General features: G+C 40.9%; 1 protein-coding gene across 3 annotated transcripts in view; it reads right to left on the bottom strand.

The window, feature by feature from the left end:
• The window catches only part of LOC134345709 (echinoderm microtubule-associated protein-like 5), a 188,807-nt gene that overhangs the window by 163,627 nt on the left and 2,353 nt on the right, over window positions 1-22,827 (bottom strand). For all 3 annotated transcript variants that reach the window (XR_010017752.1, XM_063046827.1, XM_063046813.1), the window contains exon 2: window positions 444-603. Coding sequence is in view for 2 of the 3 variants with exons in the window: in XM_063046827.1 (XP_062902897.1) it covers window positions 444-603 (160 nt within the window). In the remaining variant the exon portion in view is untranslated. The remainder of the gene's footprint in view (window positions 1-443; window positions 604-22,827) is intronic.

The following is a 22,827-nucleotide window of genomic DNA, read 5'->3' as shown; positions in this document are numbered from 1 at the left end:
ATTTCAAGCAACACACACACACATAAAAGTTGCTGGTGAACACAGCAGGCCAGGCAGCATATCTAGGAAGAGGTACAGTCGACGTTTTGGGCCGAGACCCTTTGTCAGGACTAACTGAAAGAAGAGCTAGAAACTAGAAAGCTCTTCTTTCAGTTAGTCCTGACAAAGGGTCTCGGCCCAAAACGTCGACTGTACCTCTTCCTAGAGATGCTGCCTGGCCTGCTGCGTTCACCAGCAACTTTTGTGTGTTCTCTGCAGGGTTTGGCCAATTACTTAACCACTATAGCAACAAATAATGTGCTGGAGGTGGTCAGTAGGTCAGGCAGCATCTATGGGTGGGAATAAACAGTTAATGTTTGGGGCCCAGTCCCTCCATCAGGACTTAAGTCATTATGTTTATATATTCTTCAAGTACTTGTTAAACTGACAATTAATTTACTCACCTGCCCATCATGATCAAATGCTAAACAGGCTATTCCATGTGTGTGAACATCCTTCAAAATGGATATTGTCTGTACATTGTAGGTATCCCATACACATATATGCGGCTCCTTTCCCACTTGCCCTGTTGCGACTAAAGTTCGTTCTGGATGGAGAGCTAAACTGTGGATTGAACAGAAATTTGATCAAAAGAAAAAAAAATTATCCAGCAGTTGTCACATCCACGGGTAGTGGTACAGTTGCTGAACCATTCCAGCAACATTTACTCAAACTAGGTTCCAAAATAGATGTGTTTCAGTAAATTTCCCATCAATGGCAGTAACAAATATAATACCATACTAAGCTCATAGGCACAGTCATGTAAAGAGTAATACTGCCACACTGATGTGCATCTAATAGACTAGCATGCCAAGAAAATAACTATATCCTTGGTAATATCTAGTTTACTGTTTTTCTAATCTTATCTTTTTTTCTTAAAATCATTATTTTTGCTTTTTCTTACAGGGCTGTGTTTAAAGGGAATTTGCCACTACTTGGATTTCAATATGGCTAGCTGCACAATTAGTCCCAATTAGAGAAATTTTCAAATAATTTGAGACAGATGGGAATGCAAATTAAGGGATAATTGCTTATATTGGTTAAACTTACTCAAAACAACTTGAAATGTAGATTCACAAGATTGATCATAATGACTGGTCAATCAGATAATAGAAAGTTCCGAAAAAAATTATAAATGGCTGACCAATCACACAAGACTACATCTGTAAAGTTATGTTGTTTATAACTGATTTCTTTTTTTCTCCCATTGTATTTTATAGCAATATTCACTGAGGATCAAATGTGTGAGCAACTGCAAAATTAATGTGTAAAAGCAAACTTTTTAAATGGAATCAAATATTCACTACAAATGTCTTCAATTTACGACTTTCAGCAATTCCTTATTGTTCTTCCCTTTAAAATCTGTGATGAGATAAACTTCAGTCTACGAGAATAAAGATAACAACCAAGTTATTTACGTCAGTTTGACTGGTTGTACTTCTGGCTCAGACTTGAGATTGCACAGCACCATCTGTATTGATAGTTTACCTATGGCTACAGGTTGAGTGTGCCAATATTTCAGATGTGACATTATATCAAGGTTTGTCTCCTGCCTCACGTGGATGTCAAGTAACCCACGACATTTTCCCATGAGGAGCACAAGCTCACCTCGTCCTTCAAAGTTCACCTTTCTCTGAAAGTTGCACAGTTACTTCTGTGCTATTGTAGAAGTTTCCTTTGATTGCCACATAGCAGAAGGTAATTCATTACAATGAAATGCGGCAGAACTGGAGTCCACAAGTATGGCCTATCCACAGACTGCAGCCAAATTAATTTACTGACCAGTCCCCTGACAAATGCTTTTTGAAAACTGATTGCACAGATCAATTTAGTACTCATTAAATTATTCCAAGAACACGCAATATGACAATGCACTGCAGAAAAATATACAAACTTGTTATCATTTGATGCCTCACAAAAGGTCATCACAAAAACAACTGAGATAAAAGACAAACAGCAATAGGCCTCAACAGAATGCATGGAACAGTTCCCAGTCTACAGCAGACTTCTTGTCTCCATGTACCATATTATGCCCAATCAATTTAACAGAAGATAGATGCAGGATGTAGCAGATTTAATTTTAAAAATGTGCTTTGACCTTTATTACAATGTCTTTCACATCAATAAAATTATTTGATTGTTTTGTTTGGAAACCAATGTTGTTTACAAGAAATACAGCACTAGAAGGCATTACAAGATAAAGTACCATGACAGGCTCCACAAAAAAAATAAGCTTAGGAAGGAAAATCTGAAAAAAACTTATAGGCCAGCAGAAACTCTCCAAAAGGAAATTAAAGGGAAAATTTGCCTCTGTTAATGGCTGGTACCACATGTCTCAGCTAAGAGGTACATGCAACAGGCAGTTTACAGAGGAAGCAGTGAATACTACAAGTGGTCAAAGAAACACAGCCTGAAAAGGGGACTTGAGTGATGACCTCTTGACACATTCCCCTCCCCACTGGAATTCTGGCATGTTATCTATTGTTCTGAACAAGAGTAATGATATTGCTGACAGTGTTCTGTTGCTAAAATTATTCATAGATTTGATGAATTGTTTAACATCAAGGAACTGGCAGGGCTGCAAAGTAAGAAAGGTACAACTGCAGGGACACACATTGTTACAAGGATCTGAAAAATCACCAAAGCCTCAGGGTTTAAAGTTAGAAAACCTCGAGTCCGTTACAGTGATGTGGCAAGGAATGCAATAGCATAAAATGTTAGGTTAATGAGAAGAATCAATCAGCATAGCAAAACTAGCTTAACACTGACTTAATGGGTCATAGAGCAATACAACATGGATGCAGGACCCATGGCCCAGTGAGCCCATGCTGACCACGCTGTCCACCTACCTAGTCCCAATTTCCTGCAGTCGGCCCACATCTCCAAGTACTGCCCCTGCATGGAGCAAACCAAGTGCTTCTTATATGATACTATTGTACTTTGGCAGCTTATTCCATACCCTCATCAACTTGTGTGGGGAAAAAGTTGCTCTCAAATTCCTTTTAAAGCATTCCCTTCTCACCCGTAAATCGATGTCCCTTAGCTTTAGTTCCCCCCCCCACCCCATCATGGCAAGCTGGTTACCACCCGCTTTATTGATTCCTCTCAATTTTAAACATTTCTGTCAGATCGCCGGCCCTGCTCATTCTCCTAAATTTCAAGGAATAAAGATCTAGCTTTGGGGCAGCCGCTCACTATAACTCAGGACCTCTAGTCTTGGCAAGTTCCTGGTACATCTTTTCTGCACGCTCTCTAATTTTATGTCTTTCTTATAACACTAAACAGTATTCCAATTACAGCCTCCCCAACAACTCATACAACTGCCACATAATGTTCTAGCTCCTATACCCTGCGCCCTGAGTGAAGGCAAACATGCTAAACACCCTCTTCACCACTGTCAACCTATGAAATGCTTTCACTAGACTCTGCATTTGCACTCCTCCGTTGCTCTGTTCCATTACACTCCCTAGTCCATTATCATTCACAGTACAAGTCCTACATTGGGTTGACTTTCCAAAATGCTTCACCTCACACTTATCAGTATTGAAATCCACTTGCCACACCTCAACTTCTCCAACAGATCATAATCTTCAATAACCTTCTCCGCCATCAACAACACTTCCTAATTTCATGCCATCCGCAATCTTACTGATCAAAACCTGTAAATTTGCATCTAAGTCATTTACATAATTAACAAACAAGTGTCTCAACACCACTCCTGTGGCAAAAAACAAATCACTGGCCTCTATTCCATGAAACATTCAACCACCAGCTTTAACTTCCCATCTCTGAACCAATTTTGAATCCAACCCAACACTTCCTGGATTCCATGGGACCCAAACTTCCAGAACAGCTGATTACGTTGGACCTCAAAGACCTGGGTAATGTCCAAATAGATAACATCCACATTTCTACCCTCATTTATCTTTTTCAAAGTTCAAGTTAAAAGTAAATTATCAAAGTACATATACAACCCCGAGATTTGTTTTCTTGCAAGCATACTGAGTAAATCCAAAAAAACACTACAGAATCAATGAAAGACCACACCCAACAGGACAAACAACCAATGTGTAAATGACAACACCCAAAGTACAAAAAAAAGCGATGAATATCAAGAACATATGATGAAGGATCCTTGATGGTGTGTCCATAGGTTTGGGAACTGTTCAGTGATGGGACAAGTGAAGTTGAGCGAAGTTATCCCCTCTGGTTCAAGAGCTGAACCTGGTACTGCAGAGCTCATGAACAACCTGTATTGCACATTCACGTTAACAAAGGAATTTCCAGTTGCTGACCCTCTCCACCTCTGATCCCCAATGAAACTGGCTCATGGCCCTCCAGTTTCCTCCTTCTGAAGTCAATCATCAGCTCCTTGGTCTTACTGACATTGAATGAGTAGCGGTTGTTGTGGCACCACTCAGCCAGATTTTCAACCTTCCTCCCGTATGCTTATTCTCACCATCCTTTATTCAGCTAAAAACAGTGCCATTGTCAACAAAGTTAAATATGGCATTGGAGCTGTGCTTAGCCTCACAGTCATAAGTATAAAGTGAGCAGAGCAGGGGATCCAATTGCACGGCCACAGTCTTGAAGCTTATTGATCACTTTTGAGGGGATAATAGTATTGAACGCCAGGCTGTAGTCAATTAAGAGCATCCTAATGTACGCATGCATCTTTGCTGTCCAGATGTTCCAGGATTGAGTGAAGAGCCAATGAAATGGGATCTGCTGTTGGCCTGTAGTGGGGGGTGACTTGGGTCCATCTCAGGCAGGAGTTGATATGTTTCATCACCAATCTCTCAAAGCACTTCCCAGGTGAATGTGAGCAATACATTGTGTATTACTCAATGACCATTACATGCGAGTGATGATCACTGAAGCAGGTTACCACATTCTTCTTAGGCACCAAAATAATCGAAGCCTGCTTGAGGCAGGGGGGGCAGGTGACAGCTGAAGTGAGAGGTTAAAGATATCGGTGAACACTCCAGCAGGTTGATCAGCACAGGTCTTGAGTACTCAGTCAGATACCCCGTCTGGGCTGGATACTTTCCGTGGGTTCACTCTCATATTGGCTTCAGAGACTGAAACCACAGGGTCATGGGGGGCAGTAGGTGTTCATGAAGTTGCTTCCATGTTTTGATAGTAAAAGCAAGCATAAAAGGCATTGAGCTCATCTGGGAGAAAAGACTTGTCGTCACTTATGTTGCCTGTTATCACTTTGTAAGAGGTGATAGCATTCAAGCCCTGCCACAGCTGTCGAGCATCCTTCAGTGATTCAAGTTTAGTCCAGAATTACCACTTCACATGTCAAATGGCTTTGCAGAGATTGTACCTGGACCACTGGTATCTTACTTGGTCACCGGACCTGAACACCACTGAGCTGGTGCCCAGCAGATTATGGATCTCATTTATTAACCAGGAGTTCTGGTCTTCTGAGGAACACACAATGATTTTGTGGGGAGACTCTCATCTACGACTGTTCTTACAATGTCTGTGACAATTGTGGTGTACAGTATTGGTTCAGATCCTCTGATGAGTCCTTGAACATGGCCCAGTTCACTGACTCAATGAAAAACCATAGCCACTCCTTTGCCACCCGTGAGCACCTCTTTTGTCTTATCTCTGGAGCCTTGCTTATTAGCCTCTGCCTGTAAAGGGGGGAAGCCAAGTGATCAGATTTCCTGAAATGTGGTCTAGGCGTAGAATGGTAGGCACTTCTAACTGTAGTATAGCAGTGGTCAAGTATATTGGGGCCCTGGGTGCTGCACATGATATGTTGATGATAACCGGGCAGAGATTTCTTCAAACAGATTGACATCTAACTGAAGTCTCCAACAATAATTTGAAATGCATGGGGGTATGCCGTTTCTTGTTTGCTGACGGCAGCATTCAATACATTGAGTGCATGCTTAATGTCAGCCTTTGGCAGTATGTGAAGTGCATCTTTTTTTTACACTAATTAGCAACATACTAACCAAACCAAAAACTCATTTAAAAATGCTTCGACATAACAAGTCTCTCATTTATTGAGCATAGCTCCATTTCCAATACTACAATGCCAAATAATTGTACTTCCAAACTCCTAGACACATTGCACACCTCTCTGAAACTGGATCTTTGATTTGATTTGACTTTTTCATTAACCTTTACAGGCAATTAAACATGACCTGGATAACTGTGGCTTTACAATTCTGATTGTAATTAATGCTTCTTTGCAATACATGTCTATTTGAGGACAACACAAGGTTAATAAGAATATTACATTTTGTCACACACATTTTCCAGAGGCCTTTTAAGGATTAAATCTCACATCTAAGAAGATTATGCGGTTCACATACGTATGAACAGTAAACATGCAGTTTTAATCCAACTCAAGACTTCTGTTTTGAATTCTAGCATTTATTCAGAATTTCACATCAAAACCCTTCAAAAATATTTTAGAAAACAAAGATCACTTGGAATCCAATAGCAAAGACCCAGACAAGCAGGGCAGCTATTTTTTTTTTACATTTTTCTAAAATAAATTTTGTGAGATTTAAGACCATTTATTCTTCATTAATGATACCCACCCAAGGCCCAGGATATCAGAGATTGCATTTTGTCTTTGAAAAATGCCATGGAATCTTTAATAGGTTTCTAAGTCAGAAAGGTCAGAGAGTTTATTATGTCACCTGACAGTTAAACCTTCAGCAATGCAGAATGCAGTTACACTGCAGTATCATTACCTGATACAAGGATCAAACTTTCAACCTTCTCAGACTCTACATTTCTACATATCAATTTGTATTAAACCAGTTTTTAATCCAGCTACTAAATTTGGCAGTTCTAATATATTCACCACTGGAATTTAATAATAACTTTAGAATAATTCTGTGAAGTTGAAACAACTGTTGATGAAAATAACTATTTAAATCCTCATGACTGTCTGGTTCTTTTAAGAAATCAGTAGGCTTAAAATCAGCACCAGTCCCAGCTGATGAACAGAATTTTTAATGTCAGATTAATGCTACACAGGTTTTGACTTCCATGCAGCAATTTTTAAATGAATCTTCAAGAGCCATCCAAATGTTCACCTCCTAACTACTTTTGCAGAACTGAGTCTTTTGTGGCAATTGAAATGTCGAAAAGGAAAGAAAGATGAAGCTTTATCAGTACTGACACAACACACCAATGGACTATAGTTTCATATTGCAGAAAAAAATGTATTATCACCTCACTTTCAAGGCTTATTCATCAATATCTGGTGTTCATGTACAAAAAGCTACAAAAGCTAGATTGATTATACTATATATTTAGATTATAAATCTAAAATGCAGTTAGGTATGAGGGGGATGATATAAACCAACACTTAAGTACAATTTTAAACAGAAATCTTACTAATGAGTCTGCAGAGAGATAGGTTAAGTGAGTAAGCAAGGGTCTGGCAGATAGAGTACAATGTTGGTACATGCAAGGTCATCCACTTTGGAAGGAAAAATATATCAGATTATTACTTAGATGGTGAAAGACTGCAGCATGCTGTTGTACAGAGAGACTTGGGAGTGTTTGCAGATGAATCAAAAGTTTGGTTTACAGGTGCAACAGGTTGTCAAGGAGGAAAAAGGGATGTTTGTCTTTATCACTAGAGGGATTGAATTTAAGAGCCGGGAGATTATGCTGCAGCTGAACAGGGTATTGGTGAGACTACACCTCGACTACTGTGAGCAGCTCTGGTCTCCTTACTTGAGGCAAGATGGGCTGAGTTGAGTAGCACTGCAGAGGACGCTCACTTGGCTGGTTCTGGAAATGAAAGGGTTAGCCTATGAGGAGACAGCAAGTCACCTGGGACTATGCAAAAAAGATGATTCCACTGGTAACTGAAACTAGAACTAGAGGACGTAGCCTCAAGGTTCAGGGGAATAGATTTAGGATGGAGATGAGGAGGAACTACTTTAACCAGAACAGTGAATCTATAGAATTTTCCTTCAAGAAGCAGCAGAGGCTACTTCATTAAATATATTTAAGGGCAGGTACTGTATGCGGAGCTGAGCCCATGGCCAGATTGGCAGAGCAGGCTTGGCAGATGAGATGGCCTACCCCTACTCCTATTTCTAAAGTTCTTAGGATACCAGATGGGTGAAATTTAGTGAGTCAAGAAATCACACAAATAGTAAAAGGATAAGGATATGAAAGTCTGCATAAAACACAAGTATAGACAATGTTCACATCAGAACTACTGTAATTGGGGTTTCTCTGAACCAGGAGATTTAGCATTTAATGCAAGTTAAGCAAGTCACAAACCTTTGTATTAGGAAGTGAACTATTCATGTTTAGAATACTCAGATCCCAAGGGCTTCATGTTATTTCCCAGGATAGTTCTTCCTTTAACAAGTGTGTAAATATATTGCTTGTGAAGGTTACAATAGTTAAAACATTGTTGTAGCACATACCTTTCTGCCACCCTTAGCTAGACAGGAAGATGTTCACACAATTTAAAGGAGGAGGAAGACATTTTAATTAGCATGAGAATGATTACATCAGCCTTCACAACCAGGGTCCCATCCTCATTATAAGTGTTTGTTACCGCACAATAAGATATTTACAGAGAACAAATATAATGCTATCAATACATTCGGACAAGATTTTTTAAATGGATAAACAGAATGAACTGGATGCGCCACTAAAGCATTATACACTCAGTGGCCATTATTAGTTACAGGAGTGGAACCTGTTGTGGTTTTCTGCTGCTGTAGCCCATTCACTTCAAGGTTTGACATGTTGTGCATTCAGAGAGGTTCTTCTGTACATCATTGTTGTAATGCATAGTTACTGTTGCTTTCCTCCTGTCAGCTTCAGAATCAGATTTCATATCACTGACATATGTCATCAAATGTGTTGAACAGAAAACAAAATGTGCATTACAGTCCACGGCAGAAGGGAAGAAGCTGTTCCCGAATTGTTGAGTAGGTGCCTTCAGGCTTCTGTACTTCTTTCCTGATGGTAGCAATGAGAACAAGGCATGATCTGGGTAATGGGAGTCCTTAATGATGAATGCTGCCTTTTTCAGTCATCAGTCCTTGAAGATGTTCTGAAAAACTACAGAGGCTAGTATCCTTGATGGGGCTGACTAAGTTTACAACTCTCTGCAGCTGATTTCGATCCTGTGCAGTAGCTGCATCTCCCTCCCTCACCTCCACCCATACCAGATGGTGGTGCAGCCAGTTAGGATGCTCTCCATGGTACACCTGTTGAAATTTGCAAGTGTCTTTGGTGACGTACCAAATCTCCTCAAACTCCTAATGAAATATAGCCACTGCTTGTAGCTGCATTGATATGTTGGGTCCAGGTTAGATCCTCAGATATTGACACCGAGGAACTTGAAATTGCTTATGCTTTCCACTTCTGATACCTCCATGAGGACTGGTGTATGTTCCTTTATCTTACCCTTTCTGAAGTCTACAATCAGTTCTTTGGTCTTGAACCAGTCTAGTCATTCTCCTCTGACCCCTCTCATTAACAAGGCATTTTTGCCCACAGGCTGTCAATCGTAGGATGTTTTTTGTTGTTGATTCTTTCACTATTCTCTGTAATAAATAGTGACTGCTGTGTGTGTGAAAATCCCAGGACATCAGCAGTTACCAAGCATTAATGAGCAGGTGTACCTAATAAAGTGGCCACTGAGTATATATCTTAGGTTTATAGAGATCTTGAGCTTTAAGGCAAAATTATTAACATATTTAAGCTATGCACAATTATTATAGTTAGCTAGCATTTGCATAGCACTGCCAATGTATTTTAGAAATGATGGATGCTATCTGGATTAATATCTTCAACCGCTACAATCTTTCAAATGTTCTTGCTCCATGGATTCAACCTACAATAATTCTTCATCACTAATTGAAAAGACATCCATCACTAATATTTTCTACCTTCAGCTCATTTTCAATATACTCAGCTATACTCCTGTGTAATACAAGAGTGTAAACTCAAATTTTTAAATATTGAGACTATACTACTGCATATTTTAAAAGGACCTTGTGGCTGTTGGCACGCTGTGTTCATTGGAATATTTATGAAAAATTGGTTGTAGCTACTGCCAAGCTTTTAGGAATGGATGTTGAGGTTTAATACACTGTGGCTTTCAGGATACTTAATCTCTATTTACATATTATTTTGGAAAACAGTTTGAACTTCGATTAATCATTAAAAGGATGCCTTGGCATTGTTCTAGTTTTGTCCAAGCAGTGACATATTTAAATTGCAAACAAATTGCATCAACTCAGATTACATGAGATACATGGAATCTTATATTTTTATAAGATTTTAATGTGACCTCTTATTTCAAGAAGGACAAGCATTCAGTGTGTCTTTTTGACTACCTTATTGATCTGTCTTTCTAATTCAGGGAATATTGCACTGAACTGCTTACACTTCTATATTCTATTCTTTTTTACGTGGAATTCCATTTGGAACATTTCCATTTGACCATTCCATGAGCATCTTCTTGCAGCCTACAGTTTTCTTCATTAATAATACTAATTTAGTTAGTATCTGCATTCATAATTATGGCTCTTGCATTCATATAAAAATCTTAGTACCAAAAAAAAAACACTAAGACAACCATGGGACTAAGCAGTGAACCTTGGAGTAATCCTAACTGAAGCCTTCCAGTTTCTAAAATTCATGTTGACATTATTGTTTGCTTTCTACAATAGGTATTTCGGATCCAAGTTGCCACTTTCTGTTCAATTATCAAGCACATTTTATCTCAAAGATCTGCTTGGATTATGGAATTAATGGAAGAGATGAAGAACAATCTGTGATAAAATATGGATGATTTAAATGTAAGGCTCCAGAGGTTTCACTGTTACTGTAATGGTTTCTCTGTAGCACTAGTGTTTGGGTTATGACTAGAGATAACAGGGGCTTTGGAATGTATGCCATCCAATGAGAGGTGCGTTTTTCTTTCTTATGTGCCCGAGAGAAGGCTTCACAGTGTTTTATTCGGCAGAAGGTGGAGAGAGAAGATGCCAGAATGGTAAAGTCGTAGACTGCAGGACAGAATGGACTTGGAATGGGGTCGGGAGTTGACAGTGCTGGGGGAAAATCGATGGAGAATGAACAGACAGGAAAACCATGAGCTCCAATGTTGCGCATTAGACTGTCTCATGAGAATGGGCCCTTTTTCTTTATTAACCCTATAGTCAAATTAAGAATTATAAAGCTCAATCGTTTGATTGTCTATTGTGTATTGTTTGTTATTTCGTGGTACTGATTTGTAACAGGGGAACACATCACTCAGCATCCACCCAAACAAGATTTCTCAAGTTTGGTCGGGCCGGAGACCGTCTTCCCCTAGATTAAGCGACGAGCCAAACTTGAGGGTTACATAGATTTAACTGTTTAGAAGTTAAGAAATAACTGGTTTGAGTGAGTCTGTGAAGGACACCAAGTTGTGCTTTGTCCGAAGTCATGCCATAAATCAAGTCTTGGTTGAGATATGCATTGACAAGCAAAGCTATAACTGCTATTCTGCTACTCAGTGTTTGAATTGGTAGGGGTCTTTACAAACCATCTTCCCATAATTGTTCTATTATAGAGCAAAAGCCATTTCTAACTTGCACACTGACTACTTCCTGAGCCCAAACTTAATTTCACTTTCAAATCAGTCCTTCCACATCAAGGCAGAGACTTGAAAACACAAATTCAATTCCCAACCTAGCATGCTGGAGAAACTTCAGTAAAACTCATCAAATAATCTGGAATTTAAAAATGTTTGAAATGGTAACCAGAAAAATTACCCACCTCTCTCACAGATAGCCTTCAGGGAAAATATTCACAGATTCAAACCCTGCAAACCCTGTTCCAATACTTAATGAATGTCTGGCTGCATAATTTGTAGTTTCATGATCTGGCAAGCAGAACCAGCAGTTTAACCTTGGTTCAGAAAGGCAAAGCAGTTGCTATGTGTTACTGCCTTTTAGTTGTTACCAGGTGCACTTAAAATGAAATGCCACCTAGGAAGCTGCAACACACAGAGCTAAACTCAAAAGCAGCATGTGCTAGACAGAGCTAAGCTGCCCCAAAAATCAAACCATCTGCCATCTTGCCTCATCCATTAATGAATTGTGCGAGAAAATCATACAGCAAGAACATAGTTTCAAGAACCATAAGACACAGGAGCACAATTGGGCCTTTCAGCCCATTCTACTCCACCATTCGATCATGACTGATTTATTATTCCTCTCAACCCCATTCTCCTGGTTTGGCACCTTGACTAATCAAGAACCTCCCAACCTCCACTTGAGATATACCCAATGACTTGGCCTCCACAGCTGTTTGTGGCAATGAATTCCACAGATTCACTTCTCGCTGTTAAAGAAATTCCTCCTCATCTGTTCTAAATGAACGTCTCTCTATTCTGAGGCTGTGGTTCATCTGGTCCTAGATTCTCCCACTTTAGGAAATATAGGTTTCAATGAGATCCCAACCACTCTCATTCTTCTAAGTGCCAGTGAATACAAACCCAGAGCCATCAAATGTTCTTCATATTTTAACCCTTTCATTCCCTGAATCATTTTTTTGAACCTCCCCTGGACCCTCTCCAATGCTGGCACTTTTTTTTCTTAGAACAGGGACCAAAATTGCTCACAACACTATGTGCAGTTGGACCAAAGCCTTAAAGCATCAGCATCACACCCTTGCTTTTATATTCAAGTCCTCTTGAAATAAACACTTTCCTTACCAACTCAACTTGCACGCTAACCTTCCAGGAATCCTGCACAAAGACTCCTAAGTCCCTTTACACCTCTGATTTTTGGATTTTCTCCCCATTTAGAAAATAGTCTATGCCTTTATTTCTTCTAGCAAAGTGCGTGACCATACACTTCCCTATGCTGTATTCCATCTGCCACTTCTTTGCTCATTCTCCTAATCTAAGTTCTTCTGCAGACTCACTGCTTCCTATACACCACCTGCCCCTTCACCCACCTTCATATCGTTTGCAAACTTGGCCACAAAGCCATCACACTATCACCCATATCAGTGTTTTTCAACCTTTTCACTACCCACTTGCGACTTTCATTTACCTCTGTGGCCCCACCCTCCATAGTCTGTTGGTTGCTACAGTTATTTTTGCACAACTGTACTATTTTAATATACAGTCAATATTTGTGTCTTAACAGGTCCTTGGTATTATATGTTAAATATAATGTTACATGTGTATATGAAAAATAAAACTATTTCAAAGCTCTGAATAGGATGTTTTATTTGTAATATGTAAAATATTGTTCCAACCAGCAATGAAAACGCACTTAATATTGTTACTTTGGGTATTTAGTGAGAGCCTTGTGACTGATAAAAACTGGTAAGTTTTTGAATATCTGATTATAACTTGATTAAAGATGATCGAAGGTCCTCATTTTTCATGTCGAGACAGTTATGAGCTTGATAGCTTAACTAAAACCACATTCAACTTGATAAAAGGTGGGAAATCTAATAAAAACAACTTTGCCTTCTCCCAGAGCTTATTTCGAGTAGCACTATTTATCCAGAAATTTTGCTTGCTGCATTTGAACTTTGCTTGAGCTGTTATAATCACTCAATAACACATTCTTACAATGTGGTGTCAACATCATTCACATTCACCCCAAATGGATCCACCACCCAATCTGGAATATGCATCTCCAATAGGTCTCTGAACTGAAATTTCATCATTGCGCAGTTGTTTCAAATGATCAAGATATACAATCAGATCATCATCTTGCAATTCTATTTTAAGACTGTCAGAGAAAATCCGTGATGTCTAATGTTGCTGCTGTAACTGCAGCCTCGTGTCATGCTTTTTATGTATTACAGCATGCACAGGTCAGTGGAGGGTAAGCAGAACCAGTCTCCTGCTGCATACTTGCTAATTGGTCTTGCTGCGGACAGCCTCACCCAGTCTGCAGTTTGTGATGTGGGGCTGAACGTGGAGGGGGGGCTCAGCGGAATGCCCTACAGGGTGTGAATGGCAATTTGAGCATGGTCAAGCAGGAGCAGAGATGATGGTTGACATGTGCACACAGAAAGCTGTTTTGCTGCCTCATTTTCATTATCTAGCATATTTTCCCATTCATTTCATCCAGGGTTCCAATTTGTTACTTACATTTTTTAAAAATTGAGATACATAGAACATAGAATAGTACAGCACAGTACAGGCCCTTCGGCCCACAATGTTGTGCTAACCCTCAAACGCTGCCTCCCATATAAGCCCCCACCTTAAATTCCTCCATATACCTATAGTAGCCTCTAGTAGTCTCTTAAACTTGACTAGTATATCTGCCTCCACCACTGACTCAGGCAGTGCATTCCACGCACCAACCACTCTCTGAGTAAAAAACCTTCCTCTAATATCCCCCGTGAACTTCACACCCCTTACCTTAAAGCCATGTCCTCTTGTATTGAGCAGTGGTGCCCTGGGGAAGAGGTGCTGGCTATCCACTCTATCTATTCCTCTTGTTATCTTGTACACCTCTATCATGTCTCCTCTCATCCTCCTCCTCTCCAAAGAGTAAAGCCCTAGCTTCCTTAATCTCTGATCATAATGCACACTCTCTAAACTAGGCAGCATCCTGGTAAATCTCCTCTGTACCCTTTCCAATGCTTCCACATCCTTCCTATAGTGTGGCGACAAGAACTGGACACAGTATTCCAAGTGTGGCCTAACCAGAGTTTTATAGAGCTGCATCGTTACATCGCGACTCTTAAACTCTATCCCTCGATTTATGAAACCTAACACCCCATAAGTTTTCTTAACTACCTGCAAGGCAACTTTCAGGGATCTGTGGACATGTACCCCCAGATCCCTCTGCTCCTCCACACTACCAAGTATCCTGCCATTTACTTTGTACTCTGCCTTGGAGTTTGTCCTTCCAAAGTGTACCACCTCACACTTCTCCAGGTTGAACTCCATCTGCCACTTCTCAGCCCACTTCTGCATCCGATCAATGTCTCTCTGCAATCTTTGACAATCCTCTACACTATCTACAACACTACCAACCTTTGTGTCGTCTGCAAACTTGCCAACCCACCCTTCTACCCCCACATCCAGGTCGTTAATAAAAATCACAGAAAGTGGAGGTCCCAGAACAGATCCATGTGGGACACCACAAGTCACAATCCTCCAATCTGAATGTACTCCCTCCACCACGACCCTCTGCCTTCTGCAGGCAAGCCAATTCTGAATCCACCTGGCCAAACTTCCCTGGATCCCATTCCTTCTGACTTTCTGAATAAGCCTACCATGTGGAACCTTGTCAAATGCCTTATTAAAATCCATATAGATCACATCCACTGCACTACCCTCATCTATATGCCTGGTCACCTCCTCAAAGAACTCTATCAGTCTTGTTAGACACGATCTGCTCTTCACAAAGCCATGCTGACTGTCCCTGATCAGACCATGATTCTCTAAATGCCCAGAGATCGTATCTCTAAGAACCTTTTCCAACAGCTTTCCCACCACAGACGTAAGGCTCACTGGTCTATAATTACCCGCACTATCCCTACTACCTTTTTTGAACAAGGGAACAATATTCACCTCCCTCCAATCCTCCGGTACCATTCCTGTGGACGAGGACATAAAGATCCTAGCCAGAGGCTCAGCAATCTCTTCCCTCGCCTCGTTGAGCAGCCTGGGGAATATTCCGTCAGGCCCCGGGGACTTATCCGTCCTAATGTATTTTAACAACTCCAACGCCTCCTCTCCCTTAATATCAACATGCTCCAGAACATCAACCTCCCTCATATTGTCCTCACCATCATCAAGTTGCCTCTCATTGGTGAATACTGAAGAGAAGTATTCATTGAGGATCTCGCTCACTTCCACAGCCTCCTTTATCTTTAATCGGTCCTACCTTCACTCCTGTCATCCTTTTTTTCTTCACATAATTGAAGAATGCCTTGGGGTTTTCCTTTACCCTACTCGCCAAGACCTTCTCATGCCCCCTTCTTGCTCTTCTCAGCCCCTTCTTAAGCTTTTTTCTTGCTACCCTATATTCCTCAATAGACCCATGTAATTCCTGCTTCCTGAACCTCATGTATGCTGCCTTCTTCCACCTGACTAGATTCTCCACCTCACTTGTCACCCATGGTTCCTTCACCCTACCATTCTTTATCTTCCTCACCGGGACAAATTGATCCCTAACATCCTGCAAGAGATCTCTAAACATCGACCACATGTCCATAGTACATTTCCCTGCAAAAACATCATCCCAATTCACACCCACAAGTTCTAGCCTTATAGCCTCATAATTTGTCTTTCCCCAATTAAAAGTTTTCCTGTCCTCTCTGATTCTATCCTTTTCCATGATAATGCTAAAGGCCAGGGAGCAGTGGTCACTGTCCCCCAGATGCTCACCCACTGAGAGATCTGTGACCTGACCTGGTTCATTACTTAGTACTAGATCTAGTATGGCATTCCCCCTAGTCGGCCTGTCCACATACTGTGACGGGAATCCATCCTGGACACACTTAACAAACTCTGCCCCATCTAAACCCTTGGAAGTAATCAGGTGCAAATCAATATTAGGGAAGTTAAAGTCACCCATGATAACAACCCAATTATTTTTGCACCTTTCCAAAATCTGCCTCCCAATCTGCTCCTCTGTATCTCTGCTGCTACCAGGGGGCCTATAGAATACTCCCAATAGAGTAACTGCTCCCTTCCTGTTCCTGACTTCCACCCATATTGACTCAAAAGAGGATCCTGCTACATTACCCACCCTTTCTGTAGCTGTAATGGTATTCCTGACCAGTAATGCCACCCCTCCTCCCCTTTTTCCGCCCTCTCTATCCCTTTTAAAGCACTGAAATCCAGGAATATTGAGAATCCATTCCTGCCCTGGTGCCAGCCAAGTCTCTGTAATGGCCACTACATCATAATTCCATGTATGTATCCAAGCTCTCAGTTCATCACCTTTGCTCCTGATGCTTCTTGCATTGAGGTACACACATTTCAGCCCTTCTACCTTACTGTCTTTACATTGTTTATTCTGCTTCTCTTTCCTCAAAGTCTCTCTACATGTTAGATCTGGCTTTACTCCATGCACTTCTTTCACTGCTCTATCGCTCTGGGTCCCATCCCCCTTGCAAATTAGTTTAAACCCTCTCGAACCATGAAATAGCCATGAAATAGGCATTTCCTGTCCTTCGAACCGCAGTGCCCAGTAATTCCCCCAATTAATCCTAGCCTAACCACAGGACAATTTACAATGACCAATTAAACTACCAACTGGCAAGTCTTTGGACTGTGAGGGGAAACTCACACGATAATGGGGAGAACATAGAAACTCTTTACAGGCAGTGGTGAGGATTGAAGCTGGGTCTCTGGTGCTGTGAAGGGTGGTGCTAACCACTATGCTACTGTGCCTCCCCATATTTACGTATATTCATTTCCTTTCTATTTATATATTTTAGTAATATTTCATTAAAACAATAAATTCATCAAGGCCAAATCAGAAAATCTTGTGGCCTCAGTATCTTGTTTTTACCACTGATCCAAATCATTGACACAAATGATAAAAAGAGAGCAGCCCAAACACAGACCCCTATGGAACACCGCTAGTCAATAGCAGTCAACCACAAAAGGCCCCCTTTCTTCCCAAGGCCTGCTGTCAGTCAGCCAATGCTCTATCCATGCTAGTATCTTCCCTGTAATACCATGGGCTGTCATCTTGCTAAGCAGCCTCATGTGCGTCACCTTGCCAAGGCCTTCTGAAAATCCACGTACACCACATCCATCGATTTGCCTTTGCCTGTCTTGCTTATTTGCTCAAGGACTTCCAACAGATTTGTCAAGTACGATTTCCCCTTATGGAGCCCATGTTGACTTGGACCTATTTTATCATACACCTCCAAGTACCCCAAAACCTCATCCTTAATAGTACACCCCCACATCTTCCCAAGCACTGTAGTCAGGCTGCCTGGCCTATAATTTCCCTTCTTTTTAAAAAAGGAGGGAGGGACATTTGAAATCTTCCAATTCTCCAGAATCAAGTGATTCTTGGAAGACAATTACTAATGCCCTCACAATCTCTTCCGATACCATCTGGTCCAAGTGGCTTATCTAACTTCAGATCTTTCAGTTTCCCAAGCACCTTCTCCTTATTAGTAGCAACTCCCTATACTTCTGCCTACTGACTCTCTAATTTCTTGCATACTGCTACTGTCTTCCACAGTAAAGACTGATGCAAAATACTCTTTAGGTTCATCCACCATTTCTTTGCCCTTATTACTACCCCTCCAGCGTCATTTTCCACTCTTTTACTCATCTGAAAAACATTTTTGCTCTATTATTGGTTAGCTTACGTACTTTCACATTCCATTTTTTCCTCTTTTGGCTTTTTTAAAATCTGCCTCCGTTGGTTTTTAAAAACTTCTTACTAATTTTTGTTATATTATATGCCTTCTCATTTGCTTTTCTGCTATCTTGGACTTCCCTTGTCAGCTATGGTGGCACCATCCTCCCTTTAGGATACTTAATCATTGGGATGTATCAAGCTTGCACCTTCCAAATTGATCCCAGAAACTCCAGCCACTGCTGTTCTGCCATCATCCCTGCTCGTGTCCCCTTCCAATCAACTTTGGCCAGCTCCTTTTTCACAACTCTAATTACATTTACTCCATTGTAATACTGATAAATCTAACTTTAACTTCTCCCTCTCAAACTGCAGGGTAAATGCTATCATATTGCAACCATTGCCTCCTATGGGTTCCTTTACCTCAAGCTCCTCATTGTATCTGGTTTATTTCACAAGACCCAATCCAGAATTGCCTTTCCCCTAGTGAGTTCAACCACAACTTGCTCTTTAAAATAACACTTCATAGGCATTCTGCAAATTCCTTCTTCTGAGATCCAGCCCCAATCAGATTTTCCCAATCTAGTTGCATCTTGAAATCCTTTATGACTATCATTATGTCACCTTTTTCAAAGACCGTGGCAGTTCTTAATTGCCAAAGGCAAGACTGAAGCACTTGTGAGCATCTATAGTGTCTTCCCAACTCTTCTGTGATCACAAAGACCAGTCTTTAGTTAAATTTTATTCATTACAGGAAATATTACAAAACAGCTGGAACCAGACATCTTGGTTATAAAGATTTGCACTCTCAAACCAGTCATGTCTGTGGCTACACAAGTTCTTCAGGGCTTCATCATAGATGCAACTATTTTAATTGTTACATTAATAACATTCCTTTCGTATATTCAGAAGTGAGATATTGAATGCGTGGCTAAGAACGGCTCCATTGCCATATTCAAGTTTGCTGATTACACCACTGTCATAGGCATATCAGCATATAGTGGGGAGATTGAAAATCTGGCTGAGTGGTACCATAACAATTTTCTTACTCAATGCCAGCGAGACCAAGGAGCTGATTATTGACTTCAGGATGAAACCAGAGATCCATGAGCCAGTCCTCATCAGAGGCACAGAGGTGGAGAGTGTCAGCAACTTAATTCTTTGGTGTTGTCATTTTGGAGGACTTGTCCTGGACACAGCACATAAGTACAATTACAAAGAAAGCATGACAGTACCTCTACTTCCTTACAAGTTTGCAAAGATTCAGCATGACATCTAAAACTTCAACAAACCTCTGCAAACGTATAGTGGAGAGTATAATGACTAGTTGCATCACAGACTGGTATGGAAACACTAATGTCCTTGAACCAAAAATCCTACAAAACATACTGAATGTGGCCCAGTCCATCACGGGTAAAGCTCTCCCCACCATTGCACATCTAGATGGAGTGTTGTCACAGAAAGGTAGCATCCATTATCAGGGACCCCCACCTCCCAGGTCAAGCTCCTTTCTTGCTGCCGCCATCAGGAAGCGGGTACAAGGCCCAAGACCCTCATCACCAGGTTCAGGAACAAGTATTACCCCTCAACCATCAAGCTCTTGAACCAAGGGGGATAAGTTCACTTGCCCCATCACTTAAATGTTCCCACAAACTGTGGACTCACTTTCAAGGACTCTTCATCTCATGGTTTTAATATTTATTATTTGTTTATTATTATTTCTTTCTTTTCGTATTTACAAAATTTGTTGCCTTTTGCACACTGGTTGAACACTCAGGTTTGTGCCGTCTTTCACTGGTTCTGTTTATGGTTATTATTCTATTATGAATTTATTGAGTATTCCCACAAGAAAACAAATCTCAGGGTTGTACATGGTGACACATGTACTTCAATAATAAATTTACTTTGAACTTAATGATTATAGCACAATAGTCGACTAACTTTGCGAATCTTTAGAAAATGAAACAATGCCTGCATGCAGCAAGGCCGAACTAATTTAACATTCATTTACAATCAACTGGTTATCACACTAAGATTCTGGGCCATTGCTGACCAGCCATATAAATACTTGGCTATAAGAAAATGAAGGTTCTGCATCCAGTCGTTAATTTCCCAATTCTCCAAATTATTGTTGTCAAAAAAACAAGTCTGAGACAGTACTCCACACTTCATTAAGAGAGGCCAACTCTAGTACTCAAGAAACTCTCTCCTAAACAAAGCAACTCACTTTATATTGATTCCTTTCCCCTGTGGCACATCAGAAATGCAACATATACAATTTATAAAATACTTTGAAGTTGCTCATTAAGATTAAGTGCACAGCATCTCAAAAACCCTGTGAACTCGACTGCCAAGGACTAGAGCACCAGGTGCATGAGAACGTCCTCCAAATCACACATCATCTTGAGAACTACAAATGCAGGCAGATGGGACTGGATGCGTGTAAAGGCAGAGACTAAAAACTGCAGCAACAGTGGCAAGGGAGGTGGAGAAGCATTTACAGGACTGCATTGAGTCTGTGGACTGGACAATATTCAGGGATTCATCTTCAAAACTGAATTAATATGCCACAGTTGTCACCAATTTCATCAAGACTTGTGTGGATAAGTGTGTATCTTCAAGAACATACTGGATATACCCAAATCAAAAGACACAGATGAAACAGGAGATTTGTAGTCTTCAGATTTATAGTGGAGTGGTGCCCCAGCAACAACCTGGCACTCAGCGTCAGAAAGACAAAACAGCTGATTGTGGACTTCAGGAAGGGCAAGACGAAGGAACACATACCAATCCTCAGAGGGATCAGAAGTGGAGAGAGTGAGCAGTTTCAAGTTCCTGGGTGTCAAGATCTCTGAGGATGTAACCTGGTCCCAACATATTGATGCAGTTATAAAAATGGCAAGACAGCAGCTATACTTCATTTGGAGTTTGAAGAGATTTGGTATGTCAACAAGGCATTCAAGACTTGTGATCCAGAACTATACAAAAAGTCCAAGTACGACCTACAAAAGGCTATTTTAAGAGTGAAAAATCAATTCTAGTTGAAGTTAGAGAGAGAATTGGTTGCATCAGCTCTAGCAGGGTTTGCAGGCCATTACTTCTCACAAAGTGAAACCTAACATCATGAATGGGAGAGATGCTTTACTCCCAGATGAGTTCAACACCTTTTATGCATGCTTTGAAAGAGAAAATAAAACTACACTTGTGTGAATCCCCGTAGCATCTGATGACCCGGTGATTGATTGATTGATTGATCGATCACGATCTCACACACACACACACACACACACACACACACACACACACACACAGAGGTTGACATCAGAACATCTTTCAAGAGGGTGAACCCTCGTAAGGTGTCAGGTCCTAATGATGTACCTGGTAGGGCACTGAAAAACTGTGCCAACCAGTTGGTGGGAGTGTTCAAAGTCACTCCCTCTCTCACTGCTGCAGTTGGTGCTTCCAACCTCCTTCAAAAGGGCAACAATCATACCAGTGCCCAAGAAGAGCAGGGTGAGATGCCTCAATGACTATCTCCCAGTTGCACTCACATCTATTATGAAGTGCTTTGAGAGGTTGGTCATGGCTAGAATCAACTCCTGCCCAAGGACCAGGACCCATGCAACTTGATTATCATCTCAATAGGTCTAAAAAAGGTGCAATCTCACTGGATCACCACTCAGACTTCGATCACCTGGACAATAACAACACTTACATCAGGCTGCTGTTTATTGATTACATCTCAGGTTCAACACAATCATATCCTCAGTTCTAATCAACAAGCTCCAAAACGTGGGCCTCCATACCTTTCTCAGCAACCAGATCCCAGACTTCCTCACAAGGAGATTAGAGTCAGTGTGGATCAAAAATAACATTTCCTCCTTGCTGACAATCAACACTGGTGCATATCAAGGTTGCCAACTTAACCCACTACTCTATTCTCTCTGCAGCCACGACTATGTGGCTAGGCATAGCTCCAATACCATCTATATATTTACTGATGACAGAACCCTCTATATATTTATTGATGACAGACCTATTATTGGCAGAATTTCAGATGGTGATGAGGAATTGTACAGGAGCAAGACAGATCATCTGCCTGAGTGGTGTCGCAACAACAACCTTGCACTCAAGGTCAGTAAGACCAAGGAATTGATTTTGGACTTCAGGAAGGGGAAGTAAGGGAGCACACACCAATTCTCATTGAGGGATCAGCAGTGGCAAGGATGAGCAGTTTCAAGTTCTTGGGTATCAACATCTCTGAAGATCTATCCTGGGCCCAACATACTGATGCAATTACAAAGAAGGCACGGCAGTGTCTATATTTTATTAGCAGATTGAGGATACTTGGTATATCACCGGAGACACTAAACTTTTTACACGTGTACTATGGAGAACATCCTAACTGCCTGGAATGGAGGGGCAACTGCACAGGATTGGAAGAAGCTGCAGAAAGTTGTGTTGGATCTGT

The sequence above is a fragment of the Mobula hypostoma genome, chromosome 1 (assembly GCF_963921235.1).
Source record: "Mobula hypostoma chromosome 1, sMobHyp1.1, whole genome shotgun sequence".
Lineage (NCBI taxonomy): Eukaryota > Metazoa > Chordata > Chondrichthyes > Myliobatiformes > Myliobatidae > Mobula > Mobula hypostoma.
The sequence above is the reverse complement of the archived record's forward strand: the minus strand, read 5'-3'. Positions and strand labels throughout refer to the sequence as shown.